This window comes from Salvelinus alpinus, chromosome 5 (genome assembly GCF_045679555.1).
Source record: "Salvelinus alpinus chromosome 5, SLU_Salpinus.1, whole genome shotgun sequence".
In the NCBI taxonomy this organism is placed as follows: Eukaryota; Metazoa; Chordata; class Actinopteri; order Salmoniformes; family Salmonidae; genus Salvelinus; species Salvelinus alpinus.
This window is the reverse complement of record NC_092090.1, coordinates 97,190,418-97,211,845: the sequence shown is the minus strand read 5'-3', so window position 1 is coordinate 97,211,845 and position 21,428 is coordinate 97,190,418. Positions and strand designations below refer to the sequence as shown.

Genomic DNA, 21,428 nt, shown 5'->3' with positions numbered 1-21,428 from the left:
GGTACAGTATGAAAGGTACAGCATGAAAGGTACAGTATGAAAGGTACAGTATGAATGTTACAGTATGAATGGTACAGTATGAAAGGTACAGTATGAAAGGTACAGTATGAAAGGTACAGCATGAAAGGTACAGTATGAAAGGTACAGTATGAATGGTACAGTATGAAAGGTACAGTATGAAAGGTACAGTATGAAAGGTACAGCATTAACAGTACAGTATGAAAGGTACAGTAGGAAAGGTACAGTATGAAAGGTACAGCATTAACAGTACAGTATGAAAGGTACAGCATTAACAGTACAGTATGAAAGGTACAGTAGGAAAGGTACAGCATTAACAGTACAGTATGAAAGGTACAGTATGAAAGGTACAGTATGAAAGGTACAGTATGAAAGGTACAGTATGAAAGGTACAGCATTAACAGTACAGTGGTTAGAGTCTTGGGCCAGTAACCGAAAGTAATCTAGGTCCCTGAACAGCAGGTAGCCTAGTGGTTAGACTGTTGGGCCAGTAACAGAAAGTAATCTAGGTCCATGAACAGCAGGTAGCCTAGTGGTTACAGTGTTGGGCCAGTAACCGAAAGTAATCTAGGTCCCTGAACAGCAGGTCCTACAGTTGTTTTCCCTGAGAGACATTTACAGAGCAGTTCTACCTACAATCCAACCTCCTTACAGCCTTATGAGGCTGTGACCTCATTCCAGTCAGCTGTGTGAACATTGTGAGCTTTGTGAAATCTAAACAGAAAAATGAACAAGGGATCGCCATGGTTACCCAGTTGCACTTACAGCCCGTTAACAACAGCGTGACTGAGTGCGACTGGCTTACGTTTAATGCTGTGTTAATGTAAGAGACTGGGGTCAGAGTTTGTTTAAATGGGAGGGGGGGATCTAACCACATGCTCGGCAGCGTACGTGTGTGTGCCTGGCACTGCCTGCCTGCATATGTATGTATGTATGTACAGTGGGGAGAACAAGTATTTGATACACTGCCGATTTTGAAGGTTTTCCTACTTACAAAGCATGTAGAGGTCTGTAATTTTTATCATAGGTACACTTCAACTGTGAGAGACGGAATCTAAAACAAAAATCCAGAAAATCACATTGTATGATTTTTAAGTAATTAATTTGCATTTTATTGCGTGACATAAGTATTTGATCACCTACCAACCAGTAAGAATTCCGGCTCTCACAGACCTGTTAGTTTTTCTTTTAGAAGCCCTCCTGTTCTCCACTCATTACCTGTATTAACTGCACCTGTTTGAACTTGTTACCTGTATAAAAGACACCTATACACACACTCAATCAAACAGACTCCAATCTCTCCACAATGGCCAAGACCAGAGAGCTGTGTAAGGACATTAGGGATAAAATTGTAGACCTGCACAAGGCTGGGATGGGCTACAGGACAATAGGCAAGCAGCTTGGTGAGAAGGCAACAACTGTTGGCGCAATTATTAGAAAATGGAAGATGTTCAAGATGACGGTCAATCACCCTCGGTCTGGGGCTCCATGCAAGATCTCACCTCGTGGGGCATCAATGATCATAAGGAAGGTGAGGGATCAGCCCAGAACTACACGGCAGGACCTGGTCAATGACATGAAGAGAGCTGGGACCACAGTCTCAAAGAAAACCATTAGTAACACACTACGCTGTCATGGATTGAAATCCTGCAGCGCACGCAAGGTCCCCCTGCTCAAGCCAGCGCATGTCCAGGCCCGTCTGAAGTTTGCCAATGACCATCTGGATGATCCAGAGGAGGAATGGGAGAAGGTCATGTGGTCTGATGAGACAAAAATAGAGCTTTTTGATCTAAACTCCACTCGCCGTGTTTGGAGGAAGAAGAAGGTTGAGTACAACCCCAAGAACACCCTCCCAACCGTGAAGCATGGAGGTGGAAACATAATTCTTTGGGGATGCTTTTCTGCAAAGGGGACAGGACGACTGCACCGTATTGAGGGGAGGATGGATGGGGCCATGTATCGCGAGATCTTGGCCAAAAACCTCCTTCCCTCAGTAAGAGCATTGAAGATGGGTCGTGGCTGGATCTTCCAGCATGACAACGACCCGAAACACACAGCCAGGGAAACTAAGGAGTGGCTCCGTAAGAAGCATCTCAAGGTCCTGGAGTGGCCTAGCCAGTCTCCAGACCTGAACCCAATAGAAAATCTTTGGAGGGAGCTGAACGTCCGTATTGCCCAGCGACAGCCCCGAAACCTGAAGGATCTGGAGAAGGTATGTATGGAGGAGTGGGCCAAAATCCCTGCTGCAGTGTGTGCAAACCTGGTCAATAACTACAGGAAACGTATGATCTTTGTAATTGCAAACAAAGGTTTCTGTACCAAATATTAAGTTCTGCTTTTCTGATGTATCAAATACTTATGTCACGCAATAAAATGCAAATTAATTACTTAAAAATCATACAATGTGATTTTCTGGATTTTTGTTTTAGATTCCGTCTCTCACAGTTGAAGTGTACCTATGATAAAAATTACAGACCTCTACATGCTTTGTAAGTAGGAAAACCTGTATCAAAGTGTATCAAATACTTGTTCTCCCCACTGTATGTATGTATGTATGTATGTATGTATGTATGTATGTACAGTGGGGAGAACAAGTATTTGATACACTGACAATTTTGCAGGTTTTCCTACTTACAAAGCATGTAGAGGTCTGTAATTTTTATCATAGGTACACTTCAACTGTGAGAGAAGGAATCTAAAACAAAAATCCAGAAAATCACATTGTATGATTTTTAAGTAATTCATTTGCATTTTATTGCATGACATAAGTATTTGATACATCAGAAAAGCAGAACTGAATATTTGGTACAGAAACCTTAGTTTGCAATTACAGAGATCATACGTTTCCTGTAGTTCTTGACCAGGTTTGCACACACTGCAGCAGGGATTTTGGCCCACTCCTCCATACAGACCTTCTCCAGATCCTTCAGGTTTCGGGGCTGTCGCTGGGCAATACGGACTTTCGGCTCCCTCCAAAGATTTTCTATTGGGTTCAGGTCTGGAGACTGGCTAGGCCACTCCAGGACCTTGAGATGCTTCTTACGGAGCCACTCCTTAGTTGCCCTGGCTGTGTGTTTCGGGTCGTTGTCATGCTGGAAGACCCAGCCACGACCCATCTTCAATGCTCTTACTGAGGGAAGGAGGTTGTTGGTCAAGATCTCGCGATACAAGGCCCCATCCATCCTCCCCTCAATACGGTGCAGTCGTCCTGTCCCCTTTGCAGAAAAGCATCCCCAAAGAATGATGTTTCCACCTCCATGCTTCACGGTTGGGATGGTGTTCTTGGGGTTGTACTCATCCTTCTATTCCTCCAAACACGGCGAGTGGAGTTTAGAGCAAAAAGCTCTATTTTTGTCTCATCAGACCACATGACCTTCTCCCATTCCTCCTCTGGATCATCCAGATGGTCATTGGCAAACTTCAGACGGGCCTGGACATGCGCTGGCTTGAGCAGGGGGACCTTGCGTGCGCTGCAGGATTTTAATCCATGACGGCGTAGTGTGTTACTAATGGTTTTCTTTGAGACTGTGGTCCCAGCTCTCTTCAGGTCATTGACCAGCTCCTGCCGTGTAGTTCTGGGCTGATCCCTCACATTCCTCATGATCATTGATGCCCCACGAGGTGAGATCTTGCATGGAGCCCCAGACCGAGGGTGATTGACCGTCATCTTGAACTTCTTCCATTTTCTAATAATTGTGCCAACAGTTGTTGCCTTCTCACCAAGCTGCTTGGCTATTGTCCTGTAGCCCATCCCAGCCTTGTACAGGTCTACAATTTATCCCTGATGTCCTTACACAGCTCTCTGGTCTTGGCCATTGTGGAGAGGTTGGAGTCTGTTTGATTGAGTGTGTGGACAGGTGTCTTTTATACAGGTAACGAGTTCAAACAGGTGCAGTTAATACAGGTAATGAGTGGAGAACAGGAGGGCTTCTTAAAGAAAAACTAACAGGTCTGTGAGAGCCGGAATTCTTACTGGTTGGTAGGTGATCAAATACTTATGTCATGCAATAAAATGCAAATTAATTACTTAAAAATCATACAATGTGATTTTCTGGATTTTTGTTTTAGATTCCGTCTCTCACAGTTGAAGTGTACCTATGATAAAAATGACAGACCTCTACATGCTTTGTAAGTAGGAAAACCTGCAAAATCGGCAGTGTATCAAATACTTGTTCTCCCCACTGTATGTATGTATGTATGTATGTATGTATGTATGTATGTATGTATGTATGTATGTATGTATGGTGTGTGGTGTGTGGTGTGTGGTGTGTGTGTGTGTGTGTGTGTGTGTGTGTGTGTGTGTGTGTGTGTGTGTGTGTGTGTGTGTGTGTGTGTGTGTGTGTGTGTGTGTGTGTGTACCAGAGGAGAACGACTGCCTCCTCTCATTGAAGCCATGGGAGTTTAAGGTCGACCGCGGTACTGCAGGCATTGTTTATGGAAAACACGATCCGCCATTATAGTGAATGGAAGAACGGCAATCATTGTGTAAATAATTCAAAAAAAATAAAACAATCATGGTACCAATAATTGGTTCTAATGCAACTGATGTACTGTATGTCCTTGAACCAATTATTTTGAATAAAATCACACAGAGGAGATACGGTTGCTAATGGAAGGTTGTTACAAGGTTGCTAATGGAAGCCTGCAGTACCCAGGTTGGCCTTCAACTTCAGTTGCTCAATGAGAGGGGGCAGCACTGAGCTAGCCTGCAAAGTCACTTCCTGGAATAGTTCAAACGGCGCATGGTATGTCTCCATGAGACGCCATCTTATTAACCGACTTAATTTGGCTTCAATGTGCTATTGAACCTTCACATAGGAATGGATGGTGTCACGTGATCGATGGCTTTGTCGTATATACAGTCATTGGTGTTTACTCACCAGTGAAGGAGTACTGGTAGAGCTCCTGGAGGTGAGAGAGGGCCTGCGGAGGACGGTACAGGATCCGGCCCTCGTTGACATCAGCTTGGGTGAACAAGGACACTGGGTCGTAGGGTCTGTCACGATGTTCCACAGAACCTGAGGTTACACAGGACGTCAGTGTCTTATGGATCCCGTGTTCGGTGCTTCCTAATATGTGTACCAAGCTACAAAGTCAAAATTGGCTGGAAAAATAATATAGCTTTTTGGAATCACTTTAAGTAAAGGTTAGATTTAGTGGCTAAGGTTAGGGTTAAGCTTATTTTATAATCAGATTTCCAGCTGTGCAGCTTGGACTGGTACAGTGGCTTGCGAGTATTGACCCCCCTTGGCATTTTTCCTATTTTGTTGCCTTACAACCTGGAATTAAAATGGATGCTTGGGGGGGGGGGGGTTGTGTCATTTGATTTACACAACATGTTGAAGATGCAAAATATTTTTTTATTGTGAAACAAACAAGAAATAATACCAAAAAAACAGAAAACTTGAGTGTGCATAACTATTCACCCCCCAAAGTCAATACTTTGTAGAGCCACCTTTTGAAGCAATTACAGCTGCAAGTCTCTTGGGGTATGTCTCTATAAGCTTGGCACATCTAGCCACTGGGATTTTTTGCCCATTGTTCAAGGCAAAATGGCTCCAACTCCTTCAAGTTTGATGGGTTCCGCTGGTGTACAGCAATCTTTAAGTCCTTCCACATATTCTCAATTGGATTGAGTTCTGTGCTTTGACTAGGCCATTCAAATTCATTTAAATGTTTCCCCTTATTTAAGAATTTCCCTGTATTTAGCGTCATCCATCATTCCTTCAATTCTGACCAGTTTCCCAGTCCCTGCTGATGAAAACATGGTGTTCTCGGGGTGATGAGAGTTGTTGGGTTTGGGTTTGCGCCAGACAAAGTGTTTTCCTTGATGGCCAAAAAGCTCAATTTTATTCTGACCAGAGTACCTTCTTCCATATGTTTGGAGAGTCTCCCACATGCCTTTCGGTGAACAACAAAACGTGTTTGCTTATTTTTTTTCTTTAAGCATTGACTTTTTTCTGGCCACTCTTCCGTAAAGCCCAGCTCTGTGGAGTGTACGACTTAAAGTGGTTACAGAGACAGAAACTCCAATCTCCGCTGTGGAGCTTTGCAGCTCCTTCAGGGTTATCTTTGGTCTCTTTGTTGCCTCTCTGATTAATGCCCTCCTTGCCTGGTCCATGAGTTTTGGTGGGCGACCCTCTCTTGGCAGGTTTGTTGTGGTGCCATATTCTTCCCATTTTTTAATAATGGATTTAATGGTGCTCTATGGGATGTTCAAAATGTTGGATCTTTTTTATAACCCAACCCTGATCTGTACTTCTCCACAACTTTGTCCCTGACCTGTTTGGAGAGCTCCTTGGTCTTCATGGTGCTGTTTGCTTGGTGGTGCCCCTTGCTTAGTGGTGTTGTAGACTCTTGGGCCTTCAGAACAGGTGTATATATACTGAGATCATGTGACACTTAAAGTGCACACAGGTGGACTTTATTTAACTAATTATGTGACTTCTGAAGGTAATTGGTGGCACCAAATCTTATTTAGGGGCTTCATAGCAAAGAGGGTGAATACATACTGTATGCACGAAACCACTTTTCCGTTTTAATTTTTATTTTAAACAAGTAATTATTTTCATTTCACTTCACCAATTTGGACTATTTTGTGCATGTTCATGACATGAAATCCAAATAAAAATCAATTTAAATTACAGGTTGTAATGAAATAAAATAGGAAAAACACCGAGGGGGTGAATACTTTTGCAAGGCACTGTAGGAATAGTTAGTTCTAGCTGGACCTCCTTCCATCTGCTTTCACAGTGGAGATGAAGTAGTTTACATGAGTACTTCCTGTCTGTTCCTGTATTGAGAAGTGTGTGTGAGATGGATGTACTCTATTTGTGTGCGTGTAGATTACCTTGTTCCTGAGGTAGGGGCCTGGTGATGTTGTAGACAAGCTTTTCACTGGGCGTCTCAGAGTCCACAAAGGACAAAGCTGTGGGTGTTAGCACCGTCACACGATCGGCCAGAGCCTGCATGGACACACACACACACACACACACACACACACACACACACACACACACACACACACACACACACACACACACACACACACACACACACACACACACACACACACACACACACACACACACACACAACACACACACACACACACACACACACACACACACACACACACAAAAACAGAAAGAAGAACACACACACACACACACACACACACACACACACACACACACACACACACACACACACACACACACACACACACACACACACACACACACACACACACACACACACACACACACACACACACATCCGTCTCAAACGTACATAAACATCATTGGTGCCTATGCCACAGTGAGATAGTCCCTGTTTCTCCCTTACAGTTATCTGTAGGTCACTGGCGGGGGCTAGCTGGGGGAACCCTGGGAGTTCAGGCATCACTGCGATGGTGAAGGTCTGAGCATCACTCAGCGTGTCTGGAGAACCCTCACTGGACACCTGGAAAAGGAGGAGGCCATTTTGAATCATCACATCAAACCTTAATCATCAGCAAGATTCAGCATACTGGATATTACAAATACTATTTTGTAAGGACTGGAACAGGGTAGCAGGACTGTAACAGGGTAGAAGGACTGTAACAGGGTAGTACAACTGTAACAGGGTAGAAGGACTGTAACAGGGTAGAAGGACTGTAACAGGATAGAAGGACTGTAACAGGATAGAAGGACTGTAACAGGGTAGAGGGACTGTAACAGGGTAGAAGGACTGTAACAGGGTAGAAGGACTGTAACAGGGTAGAAGGACTGTAACAGGGTAGAAGGACTGTAACAGGGTAGAAGGACTGTAACAGGGTAGAAGGACTGTAACAGGGTAGAAGGACTGTAACAGGATAGATGGACTGTAACAGGATAGAAGGACTGTAACAGGGTAGAAGGACTGTAACAGGGTAGAAGGATTGTAACAGGGTAGAAGGACTGTAACAGGATAGATGGACTGTAACAGGGTAGGAGGACTGTAACAGGATAGAAGGACTGTAACAGGATAGAAGGACTGTAACAGGGTAGAATGACTGTAACAGGGTAGAAGGACTGTAACCGGATAGAAGGACTTAACAGGATAGGAGGACTGTAACAGGATAGGAGGACTGTAACAGGATAGAAGGACTGTAACAGGATAGAAGGACTGTAACAGGGTAGAAGGACTGTAACAGGGTAGAAGGACTGTAACAGGATAGATGGACTGTAACAGGGTAGAAGACTAACAGGGTAGAAGGACTGTAACAGGATAGAATGACTTTAACAGGATAGAAGGACTGTAACAGGGTAGAAGGACTGTAACAGGGTAGAAGGACTGTAACAGGGTAGAAGGACTGTAACAGGGTAGAAGGACTGTAACATGGTAGAAGGACTGTAACAGGGTAGACGGACTGTAACAGGGTAGGAGGACTGTAACAGGGTAGAAGGACTGTAACAGGGTAGAAGGACTGTAACAGGATAGAAGGACTGTAACAGGGTAGAAGACTAACAGGGTAGAAGGACTGTAACAGGATAGAATGACTTTAACAGGATAGAAGGACTATAACAGGGTACAAGGACTGTAACAGGGTAGAGGGACTGTAACAGGGTAGAAGGACTGTAACAGGGTAGAAGGACTGTAACAGGGTAGAAGGACTGTAACAGGGTAGAAGGGCTGTAACAGGATAGCAGGACTGTAACAGGGTAGAAGGAATGTAACAGGATAGAAGGGCTGTAACAGGGTAGAAGGACTGTAACAGGGTAGGAGGACTGTAACATGATAGAAGGACTGTAACAGGGTAGAAGGACTGTAACAGGGTAGAGGACTAACAGGGTAGAAGGACTGTAACAGGATAGAAGGACTGTAACAGGGTAGAATGGCTGTAACAGGGTAGAAGGACTGTAACAGGGTAGAAGGACTGTAACAGGGTAGAAGGACTGTAACAGGGTAGAAGACTAACAGGGTAGAATGACTGTAACAGGATAGAAGGACTGTAACAGGGTAGTAGACTGTAACAGGATAGAAGGACTGTAACAGGGTAGAAGGACTGTAACAGGGTAGAAGGACTGTAACAGGGTAGAAGGACTATAACAGGATAGAAGGACTGTAACATGATAGAAGGACTGTAACAGGGTAGAAGGACTGTAACAGGATAGAATGACTGTAACAGGGTAGAAGGACTGTAACAGGATAGAAGGACTGTAACAGGGTAGAATGACTGTAACAGGGTAGAAGGACTGTAACAGGGTAGAAGGACTGTAACAGGATAGAATGACTGTAACAGGGTAGAAGGACTGTAACAGGATAGAAGGACTGTAACAGGGTAGAAGGACTGTAACAGGGTAGAAGGACTATAACAGGATAGAAGGACTGTAACAGGATAGAAGGACTGTAACAGGATAGAAGGACTGTAACAGGGTAGAAGGACTGTAACAGGGTAGAAGGACTGTAACATGATAGAAGGACTGTAACAGGGTAGAAGGACTGTAACAGGGTAGAAGGACTGTAACAGGGTAGAAGGACTGTAACAGGGTAGAGGGACTGTAACAGGGTAGAAGGACTGTAACAGGGTAGAAGACTAACAGGGTAGAAGGACTGTAACAGGGTAGGTTGACTGTAACAGGGTAGAAGGACTGTAACATGGTAGAAGGACTGAAACAGGGTAGAAGGACTGTAACAGGGTAGAAGGACTGTAACAGGGTAGAAGGACTGTAACAGGGTAGAAGGAATGTAACAGGGTAGAGGGACTGTAACAGGGTAGAAGGACTGTAACAGGGTAGAAGGAATGTAACAGGGTAGAAGGAATGTAACAGGGTAGAGGGACTGTAACAGGGTAGAAGGAATGTAACAGGGTAGAAGGACTGTAACAGGGTAGAAGACTAACAGGGTAGAAGGACTGTAACAGGGTAGAATGACTGTAACAGGGTAGAAGGACTGTAACAGGGTAGAAGGACTGTAACAGGGTAGAAGGACTGTAACAGGGTAGAAGGACTGTAACAGGGTAGAGGGACTGTAACAGGGTAGAAGGAATGTAACAGGGTAGAAGGAATGTAACATGGTAGAATGAATGTAACAGGGTAGAAGGAATGTAACAGGGTAGAGGGACTGTAACAGGGTAGAAGGACTGTAACAGGGTAGAAGGACTGTAACAGGGTAGAAGGAATGTAACAGGGTAGAGGGACTGTAACAGGGTAGAAGGAATGTAACAGGGTAGAAGGAATGTAACAGGGTAGAAGGAATGTAACAGGGTAGAAGGAATGTAACAGGGTAGTATGACTAACAGGGTAGAGGGACTGTAACAGGGTAGAAAGACTGTAACAGGGTAGAAGGACCGTAACAGGATAGAAGGACTGTAACAGGGTAGAAGGACCGTAACAGGATAGAAGGCCTGGGACCTAGATTAATTTCTGTTGTCTAGTAATAAAGAACTAATGAATATTTAGTGCATTGCTTATGAAACATGTTACGCGCCTGCTTATGAAGATGTTATGTAGCACAGTATTGCAGTGATTTCATAGTGAAACTACAGAAGATAGGTAGAATATACGACAGCGTGTTAATATGCCACGTTCCTCTACATTATTTCACCATTTTACCCTCTAATTTTCACTCCGTTGATTTGACGTGTCGCCACATAGCTTAATAAAAGGGCAAAAATAAATAAGAAATGACTCAGTGACAAAATGTTATATTTAATAGATGAGTGATGATCTACCAACACGCGATAACAGATAATCCTGGTCTCCAGAACATAATCAGAGAATCAGAGAAGGTTAAAGCTAATTACACCACTAGGAACAGAACAGCATTCACTAATGATGAAAACATCTGACTGTCTATAGACAGGGTTATACCTTTAGACAGGGTAATACCTTTAGACAGGGTAATACCTTTAGACAGGGTTATACCTTTAGACAGGGTTATACCTTTAGACAGGGTAATACCTTTAGACAGGGTAATACCTTTAGACAGGGTAATACCTTTAGACAGGGTTATACCTTTAGACAGGGTTATACCTTTAGACAGGGTTATACCTTTAGACAGGGTAATACCTTTAGACAGGGTAATACCTTTAGACAGGGTTATACCTTTAGACAGGGTAATACCTTTAGACAGGGTAATACCTTTAGACAGGGTAATACCTTTAGACAGGGTTATACCTTTAGACAGGGTTATACCTTTAGACAGGGTAATACCTTTAGACAGGGTTATACCTTTAGACAGGGTTATACCTTTAGACAGGGTTATACCTTTAGACAGGGTAATACCTTTAGACAGGGTAATACCTTTAGACAGGGTTATACCTTTAGACAGGGTAATACCTTTAGACAGGGTTATACATTTAGACAGGGTAATACCTTTAGACAGGGTTATACCTTTAGACAGGGTAATACCTTTAGACAGGACAGGGTTATACCTTTAGACAGGGTAATACCTTTAGACAGGGTAATACCTTTACATTTACATTTAAGTCATTTAGCAGACGCTCTTATCCAGAGCGACTTACAAATTGGTGCATTCACCTTATGACATCCAGTGGAACAGCCACTTTACAATAGTGCATCTAAATCTTTTAAGGGGGGGGGGGGGTGAGAAGGATTACTTTATCCTATCCTAGGTATTCCTTAAAGAGGTGGGGTTTCAGGTGTCTCCGGAAGGTGGTGATTGACTCCGCTGTCCTGGCGTCGTGAGGGAGTTTGTTCCACCATTGGGGGGCCAGAGCAGCGAACAGTTTTGACTGGGCTGAGCGGGAACTGTACTTCCTCAGTGGTAGGGAGGCGAGCAGGACAGAGGTGGATGAACGCAGTGCCCTTGTTTGGGTGTAGGGCCTGATCAGAGCCTGGAGGTACTGAGGTGCCGTTCCCCTCACAGCTCCGTAGGCAAGCACCATGGTCTTGTAGCGGATGCGAGCTTCAACTGGAAGCCAGTGGAGAGAGCGGAGGAGCGGGGTGACGTGAGAGAACTTGGGAAGGTTGAACACCAGACGGGCTGCGGCGTTCTGGATGAGTTGTAGGGGTTTAATGGCACAGGCAGGGAGCCCAGCCAACAGCGAGTTGCAGTAATCCAGACGGGAGATGACAAGTGCCTGGATTAGGACCTGCGCCGCTTCCTGTGTGAGGCAGGGTCGTACTCTGCGGATGTTGTAGAGCATGAACCTACAGGAACGGGCCACCGCCTTGATGTTAGTTGAGAACGACAGGGTGTTGTCCAGGATCACGCCAAGGTTCTTAGCGCTCTGGGAGGAGGACACAATGGAGTTGTCAACCGTGATGGCGAGATCATGGAACGGGCAGTCCTCCCCCGGGAGGAAGAGCAGCTCCGTCTTGCCGAGGTTCAGCTTGAGGTGGTGATCCGTCATCCACACTGATATGTCTGCCAGACATGCAGAGATGCGATTCGCCACCTGGTCATCAGAAGGGGGAAAGGAGAAGATTAGTTGTGTGTCGTCTGCATAGCAATGATAGGAGAGACCATGTGAGGTTATGACAGAGCCAAGTGACTTGGTGTATAGCGAGAATAGGAGAGGGCCAAGAACAGAGCCCTGGGGGACACCAGTGGTGAGAGCACGTGGTGAGGAGACAGATTCTCGCCACGCCACCTGGTAGGAGCGACCTGTCAGGTAGGACGCAATCCAAGCGTGGGCCGCGCCGGAGATGCCCAACTCGGAGAGGGTGGAGAGGAGGATCTGATGGTTCACAGTATCGAAGGCAGCCGATAGGTCTAGAAGGATGAGAGCAGAGGAGAGAGAGTTAGCTTTAGCAGTGCGGAGCGCCTCCGTGATACAGAGAAGAGCAGTCTCAGTTGAATGACTGGTCTTGAAACCTGACTGATTTGGATCAAGAAGGTCATTCTGAGAGAGATAGCGGGAGAGCTGGCCAAGGACGGCACGTTCAAGAGTTTTGGAGAGAAAAGAAAGAAGGGATACTGGTCTGTAGTTGTTGACATCGGAGGGATCGAGTGTAGGTTTTTTCAGAAGGGGTGCAACTCTCGCTCTCTTGAAGACGGAAGGGACGTAGCCAGCGGTCAGGGATGAGTTGATGAGCGAGGTGAGGTAAGGGAGAAGGTCTCCGGAAATGGTCTGGAGAAGAGAGGAGGGGATAGGGTCAAGCGGGCAGGTTGTTGGGCGGCCGGCCGTCACAAGACGCGAGATTTCATCTGGAGAGAGAGGGGAGAAAGAGGTCAGAGCACAGGGTAGGGCAGTGTGAGCAGAACCAGCGGTGTCGTTTGACTTAGCAAACGAGGATCGGATGTCGTCGACCTTCTTTTCAAAATGGTTGACGAAGTCATCTGCAGAGAGGGAGGCGGGGGGGGGAGGGGGAGGAGGATTCAGGAGGGAGGAGAAGGTGGCAAAGAGCTTCCTAGGGTTAGAGGCAGATGCTTGGAATTTAGAGTGGTAGAAAGTGGCTTTAGCAGCAGAGACAGAAGAGGAAAATGTAGAGAGGAGGGAGTGAAAGGATGCCAGGTCCGCAGGGAGGCGAGTTTTCCTCCATTTCCGCTCGGCTGCCCGGAGCCCTGTTCTTTAGACAGGGTAATACCTTTAGACAGGGTTATACCTTTAGACAGGGTAATACCTTTAGACAGGGTAATGCCTTTAGACACGGTAATACCTTTAGACAGGGTTATACCTTTAGACAGGGTTATACCTTTAGACAGGGTTATACCTTTAGACAGGGTAATACCTTTAGACAGGGTTATACCTTTAGACAGGGTAATACCTTTAGACAGGGTTATACCTTTAGACAGGACAGGGTAATACCTTTAGACAGGGTTATACCTTTAGACAGGGTAATACCTTTAGAAAGGGTAATACCTTTAGACAGGGTTATACCTTTAGACAGGGTTATACCTTTAGACAGGACAGGGTTATACCTTTAGACAGGGTTATACCTTTAGACAGGGTTATACCTTTAGACAGGACAGGGTTATACCTTTAGACAGGGTAATACCTTTAGACAGGGTAATACCTTTAGACAGGGTTATACCTTTAGACAGGGTAATACCTTTAGACAGGGTTATACCTTTAGACAGGACAGGGTTATACCTTTAGACAGGGTTATACCTTTAGACAGGACAGGGTAATACCTTTAGACAGGACAGGGTAATACCTTTAGACAGGGTAATACCTTTAGACAGGGTAATACCTTTAGACAGGGTAATGCCTTTAGACACGGTAATACCTTTAGACATGGTTATACCTTTAGACAGGGTTATACCTTTAGACAGGGTTATACCTTTAGACAGGGTAATACCTTTAGACAGGGTTATACCTTTAGACAGGGTAATACCTTTAGACAGGGTTATACCTTTAGACAGGACAGGGTAATACCTTTAGACAGGGTTATACCTTTAGACAGGGTAATACCTTTAGACAGGGTTATACCTTTAGACAGGGTAATACCTTTAGACAGGGTTATACCTTTAGACAGGACAGGGTAATACCTTTAGACAGGGTTATACCTTTAGACAGGGTTATACCTTTAGACAGGGTTATACCTTTAGACAGGGTTATACCTTTAGACAGGGTTATACCTTTAGACAGGGTTATACCTTTAGACAGGACAGGGTAATACCTTTAGACAGGGTTATACCTTTAGACAGGGTAATACCTTTAGACAGGGTAATACCTTTAGACAGGGTTATACCTTTAGACAGGGTAATACCTTTAGACAGGGTAATACCTTTAGACAGGGTTATACCTTTAGACAGGGTAATACCTTTAGACAGGGTTATACCTTTAGACAGGGTTATACCTTTAGACAGGGTAATACCTTTAGACAGGGTAATACCTTTAGACAGGGTTATACCTTTAGACAGGGTTATACCTTTAGACAGGGTTATACCTTTAGACAGGACAGGGTAATACCTTTAGACAGGGTAATACCTTTAGACAGGGTTATACCTTTAGACAGGGTTATACCTTTAGACAGGACAGGGTAATACCTTTAGACAGGGTTATACCTTTAGACAGGGTTATACCTTTAGACAGGACAGGGTAATACCTTTAGACAGGGTAATACCTTTAGACAGGGTAATACCTTTAGACAGGGTAATACCTTTAGACAGGGTTATACCTTTAGACAGGGTAATACCTTTAGACAGGGTAATACCTTTAGACAGGGTAATACCTTTAGACAGGGTAATACCTTTAGACAGGGTTATACCTTTAGACAGGGTAATACCTTTAGACAGGGTTATACCTTTAGACAGGGTTATACCTTTAGACAGGGTAATACCTTTAGACAGGACAGGGTAATACCTTTAGACAGGGTTATACCTATAGACAGGGTTATACCTTTAGACAGGGTTATACCTTTAGACAGGGTTATACCTTTAGACAGGGTTATACCTTTAGACAGGACAGGGTTATACCTTTAGACAGGGTTATACCTTTAGACAGGACAGGGTAATACCTTTAGACAGGACAGGGTAATACCTTTAGACAGGGTTATACCTTTAGACAGGACAGGGTAATACCTTTAGACAGGGTAATACCTTTAGACAGGGTTATACCTTTAGACAGGGTTATACCTTTAGACAGGACAGGGTAATACCTTTAGACAGGGTTATACCTTTAGACAGGGTTATACCTTTAGACAGGACAGGGTAATACCTTTAGACAGGGTAATACCTTTAGACAGGGTTATACCTTTAGACAGGGTAATACCTTTAGACAGGGTAATACCTTTAGACAGGGTAATACCTTTAGACAGGGTAATACCTTTAGACAGGGTTATACCTTTAGACAGGGTAATACCTTTAGACAGGGTAATACCTTTAGACAGGGTAATACCTTTAGACAGGGTAATACCTTTAGACAGGGTTATACCTTTAGACAGGGTAATACCTTTAGACAGGGTTATACCTTTAGACAGGGTTATACCTTTAGACAGGGTAATACCTTTAGACAGGACAGGGTAATACCTTTAGACAGGGTTATACCTATAGACAGGGTTATACCTTTAGACAGGGTTATACCTTTAGACAGGACAGGGTTATACCTTTAGACAGGGTTATACCTTTAGACAGGACAGGGTAATACCTTTAGACAGGACAGGGTAATACCTTTAGACAGGGTTATACCTTTAGACAGGACAGGGTTATACCTTTAGACAGGGTTATACCTTTAGACAGGGTTATACCTTTAGACAGGGTAATACCTTTAGACAGGGTTAAAACTTTAGACAGGGTTATACCTTTAGACAGGGTTATACCTTTAGACAGGGTTATACCTTTAGACAGGGTTATACCTTTAGACAGGACAGGGTTATACCTTTAGACAGGGTTATACCTTTAGACAAGGTTATACCTTTAGACAGGGTTATACCTTTAGACAGGACAGGGTAATACCTTTAGACAGGATAATACCTTTAGACAGGGTAATACCTTTAGACAGGGTAATACCTTTAGACAGGGTTATACCTTTAGACAGGGTTATACCTTTAGACAGGACAGGGTAATACCTTTAGACAGGGTTATACCTTTAGACAGGGTTATACCTTTAGACAGGGTAATACCTTTAGACAGGGTAATACCTTTAGACAGGGTAATACCTTTAGACAGGGTTATACCTTTAGACAGGGTAATACCTTTAGACAGGACAGGGTTATACCTTTAGACAGGGTAATACCTTTAGACAGGGTAATACCTTTAGACAGGGTTATACCTTTAGACAGGACAGGGTTATACCTTTAGACAGGGTAATACCTTTAGACAGGGTTATACCTTTAGACAGGGTTATACCTTTAGACAGGGTAATACCTTTAGACAGGGTAATACCTTTAGACAGGGTAATACCTTTAGACAGGGTAATGCCTTTAGACACGGTAATACCTTTAGACAGGGTTATACCTTTAGACAGGGTTATACCTTTAGACAGGGTTATACCTTTAGACAGGGTAATACCTTTAGACAGGGTTATACCTTTAGACAGGGTAATACCTTTAGACAGGGTTATACCTTTAGACAGGACAGGGTAATACCTTTAGACAGGGTTATACCTTTAGACAGGGTAATACCTTTAGACAGGGTTATACCTTTAGACAGGGTAATACCTTTAGACAGGGTTATACCTTTAGACAGGATAGGGTAATACCTTTAGACAGGGTTATACCTTTAGACAGGGTTATACCTTTAGACAGGGTTATACCTTTAGACAGGGTTATACCTTTAGACAGGACAGGGTAATACCTTTAGACAGGGTTATACCTTTAGACAGGGTAATACCTTTAGACAGGGTAATACCTTTAGACAGGGTTATACCTTTAGACAGGGTAATACCTTTAGACAGGGTAATACCTTTAGACAGGGTAATACCTTTAGACAGGGTAATACCTTTAGACAGGGTTATACCTTTAGACAGGGTAAAACCTTTAGACAGGGTAATACCTTTAGACAGGGTAATACCTTTAGACAGGGTTATACCTTTAGACAGGGTTATACCTTTAGACAGGGTTATACCTTTAGACAGGGTTATACCTTTAGACAGGGTTATACCTTTAGACAGGGTAATACCTTTAGACAGGGTTATACCTTTAGACAGGGTAATACCTTTAGACAGGGTAATACCTTTAGACAGGGTAATACCTTTAGACAGGGTTATACCTTTAGACAGGGTAATACCTTTAGACAGGGTAATACCTTTAGACAGGGTTATACCTTTAGACAGGGTTATACCTTTAGACAGGGTAATACCTTTAGACAGGGTAATACCTTTAGACAGGGTTATACCTTTAGACAGGGTAATACCTTTAGACAGGGTAATACCTTTAGACAGGGCAATACCTTTAGACAGGGTTATACCTTTAGACAGGGTTATACCTTTAGACAGGGTAATACCTTTAGACAGGGTAATACCTTTAGACAGGGTTATACCTTTAGACAGGGTTATACCTTTAGACAGGGTTATACCTTTAGACAGGGTAATACCTTTAGACAGGGTTATACCTTTAGACAGGGTTATACCTTTAGACAGGACAGGGTTATACCTTTAGACAGGGTAATACCTTTAGAAAGGGTAATACCTTTAGACAGGGTTATACCTTTAGACAGGGTTATACCTTTAGACAGGACAGGGTTATACCTTTAGACAGGGTTATACCTTTAGACAGGGTTATACCTTTAGACAGGACAGGGTTATACCTTTAGACAGGGTAATACCTTTAGACAGGGTAATACCTTTAGACAGGGTTATACCTTTAGACAGGGTAATACCTTTAGACAGGGTTATACCTTTAGACAGGACAGGGTTATACCTTTAGACAGGGTTATACCTTTAGACAGGACAGGGTAATACCTTTAGACAGGACAGGGTAATACCTTTAGACAGGGTAATACCTTTAGACAGGGTAATACCTTTAGACAGGGTAATGCCTTTAGACACGGTAATACCTTTAGACAGGGTTATACCTTTAGACAGGGTTATACCTTTAGACAGGGTTATACCTTTAGACAGGGTAATACCTTTAGACAGGGTTATACCTTTAGACAGGGTAATACCTTTAGACAGGGTTATACCTTTAGACAGGACAGGGTAATACCTTTAGACAGGGTTATACCTTTAGACAGGGTAATACCTTTAGACAGGGTTATACCTTTAGACAGGGTAATACCTTTAGACAGGGTTATACCTTTAGACAGGACAGGGTAATACCTTTAGACAGGGTTATACCTTTAGACAGGGTTATACCTTTAGACAGGGTTATACCTTTAGACAGGGTTATACCTTTAGACAGGGTTATACCTTTAGACAGGACAGGGTAATACCTTTAGACAGGGTTATACCTTTAGACAGGGTAATACCTTTAGACAGGGTAATACCTTTAGACAGGGTTATACCTTTAGACAGGGTAATACCTTTAGACAGGGTTATACCTTTAGACAGGGTTATACCTTTAGACAGGACAGGGTAATACCTTTAGACAGGGTAATACCTTTAGACAGGGTTATACCTTTAGACAGGGTTATACCTTTAGACAGGACAGGGTAATACCTTTAGACAGGGTTATACCTTTAGACAGGGTTATACCTTTAGACAGGACAGGGTAATACCTTTAGACAGGGTAATACCTTTAGACAGGGTTATACCTTTAGACAGGGTAATACCTTTAGACAGGGTAATACCTTTAGACAGGGTAATACCTTTAGACAGGGTTATACCTTTAGACAGGGTAATACCTTTAGACAGGGTAATACCTTTAGACAGGGTAATACCTTTAGACAGGGTAATACCTTTAGACAGGGTTATACCTTTAGACAGGGTAATACCTTTAGACAGGGTTATACCTTTAGACAGGGTTATACCTTTAGACAGGGTAATACCTTTAGACAGGACAGGGTAATACCTTTAGACAGGGTTATACCTATAGACAGGGTTATACCTTTAGACAGGGTTATACCTTTAGACAGGGTTATACCTTTAGACAGGGTTATACCTTTAGACAGGACAGGGTTATACCTTTAGACAGGGTTATACCTTTAGACAGGACAGGGTAATACCTTTAGACAGGACAGGGTAATACCTTTAGACAGGGTTATACCTTTAGACAGGACAGGGTAATACCTTTAGACAGGGTTATACCTTTAGACAGGGTTATACCTTTAGACAGGACAGGGTAATACCTTTAGACAGGGTTATACCTTTAGACAGGGTTATACCTTTAGACAGGACAGGGTAATACCTTTAGACAGGGTAATACCTTTAGACAGGGTTATACCTTTAGACAGGGTAATACCTTTAGACAGGGTAATACCTTTAGACAGGGTAATACCTTTAGACAGGGTAATACCTTTAGACAGGGTTATACCTTTAGACAGGGTAATACCTTTAGACAGGGTAATACCTTTAGACAGGGTAATACCTTTAGACAGGGTAATACCTTTAGACAGGGTTATACCTTTAGACAGGGTAATACCTTTAGACAGGGTTATACCTTTAGACAGGGTTATACCTTTAGACAGGGTAATACCTTTAGACAGGACAGGGTAATACCTTTAGACAGGGTTATACCTATAGACAGGGTTATACCTTTAGACAGGGTTATACCTTTAGACAGGACAGGGTTATACCTTTAGACAGGGTTATACCTTTAGACAGGACAGGGTAATACCTTTAGACAGGACAGGGTAATACCTTTAGACAGGGTTATACCTTTAGACAGGACAGGGTTATACCTTTAGACAGGGTTATACCTTTAGACAGGGTTATACCTTTAGACAGGGTTATACCTTTAGACAGGGTAATACCTTTAGACAGGGTTAAAACTTTAGACAGGGTTATACCTTTAGACAGGGTTATACCTTTAGACAGGGTTATACCTTTAGACAGGGTTATACCTTTAGACAGGACAGGGTTATACCTTTAGACAGGGTTATACCTTTAGACAAGGTTATACCTTTAGACAGGGTTATACCTTTAGACAGGACAGGGTAATACCTTTAGACAGGATAATACCTTTAGACAGGGTAATACCTTTAGACAGGGTAATACCTTTAGACAGGGTTATACCTTTAGACAGGGTTATACCTTTAGACAGGACAGGGTAATACCTTTAGACAGGGTTATACCTTTAGACAGGGTTATACCTTTAGACAGGGTAATACCTTTAGACAGGGTAATACCTTTAGACAGGGTAATACCTTTAGACAGGGTTATACCTTTAGACAGGGTAATACCTTTAGACAGGACAGGGTTATACCTTTAGACAGGGTAATACCTTTAGACAGGGTAATACCTTTAGACAGGGTTATACCTTTAGACAGGACAGGGTTATACCTTTAGACAGGGTAATACCTTTAGACAGGGTTATACCTTTAGACAGGGTTATACCTTTAGACAGGGTAATACCTTTAGACAGGGTAATACCTTTAGACAGGGTAATACCTTTAGACAGGGTTATACCTTTAGACAGGGTAATACCTTTAGACAGGGTAATACCTTTAGACAGGGTTATACCTTTAGACAGGGTAATACCTTTAGACAGGGTAATACCTTTAGACAGGGTAATACCTTTAGACAGGGTTATACCTTTAGACAGGGTAATACCTTTAGACAGGGTAATACCTTTAGACAGGATAATACCTTTAGACAGGGTTATACCTATAGACAGGGTTATACCTTTAGACAGGGTTATACCTTTAGACAGGGTTATACCTTTAGACAGGGTTATACCTTTAGACAGGACAGGGTTATACCTTTAGACAGGGTTATACCTTTAGACAGGACAGGGTAATACCTTTAGACAGGACAGGGTAATACCTTTAGACAGGGTTATACCTTTAGACAGGACAGGGTAATACCTTTAGACAGGGTAATACCTTTAGACAGGGTTATACATTTAGACAGGGTTATACCTTTAGACAGGACAGGGTAATACCTTTAGACAGGGTTATACCTTTAGACAGGGTTATACCTTTAGACAGGACAGGGTAAT

General features: G+C 43.2%; 1 protein-coding gene across 1 annotated transcript in view; it reads right to left on the bottom strand.

The window, feature by feature from the left end:
• The window catches only part of LOC139575377 (extracellular matrix organizing protein FRAS1-like), a 370,048-nt gene that overhangs the window by 118,019 nt on the left and 230,601 nt on the right, over nt 1-21,428 (bottom strand). Inside the window, exons 31-34 of the mRNA XM_071400291.1 lie at nt 12,803-13,078; nt 7,366-7,482; nt 6,869-6,983; nt 4,899-5,036 (exon numbers count right to left, since the gene is read on the bottom strand). Of these exons, the coding sequence (XP_071256392.1) occupies nt 4,899-5,036; nt 6,869-6,983; nt 7,366-7,482; nt 12,803-13,078 (646 nt within the window). The remainder of the gene's footprint in view (nt 1-4,898; nt 5,037-6,868; nt 6,984-7,365; nt 7,483-12,802; nt 13,079-21,428) is intronic.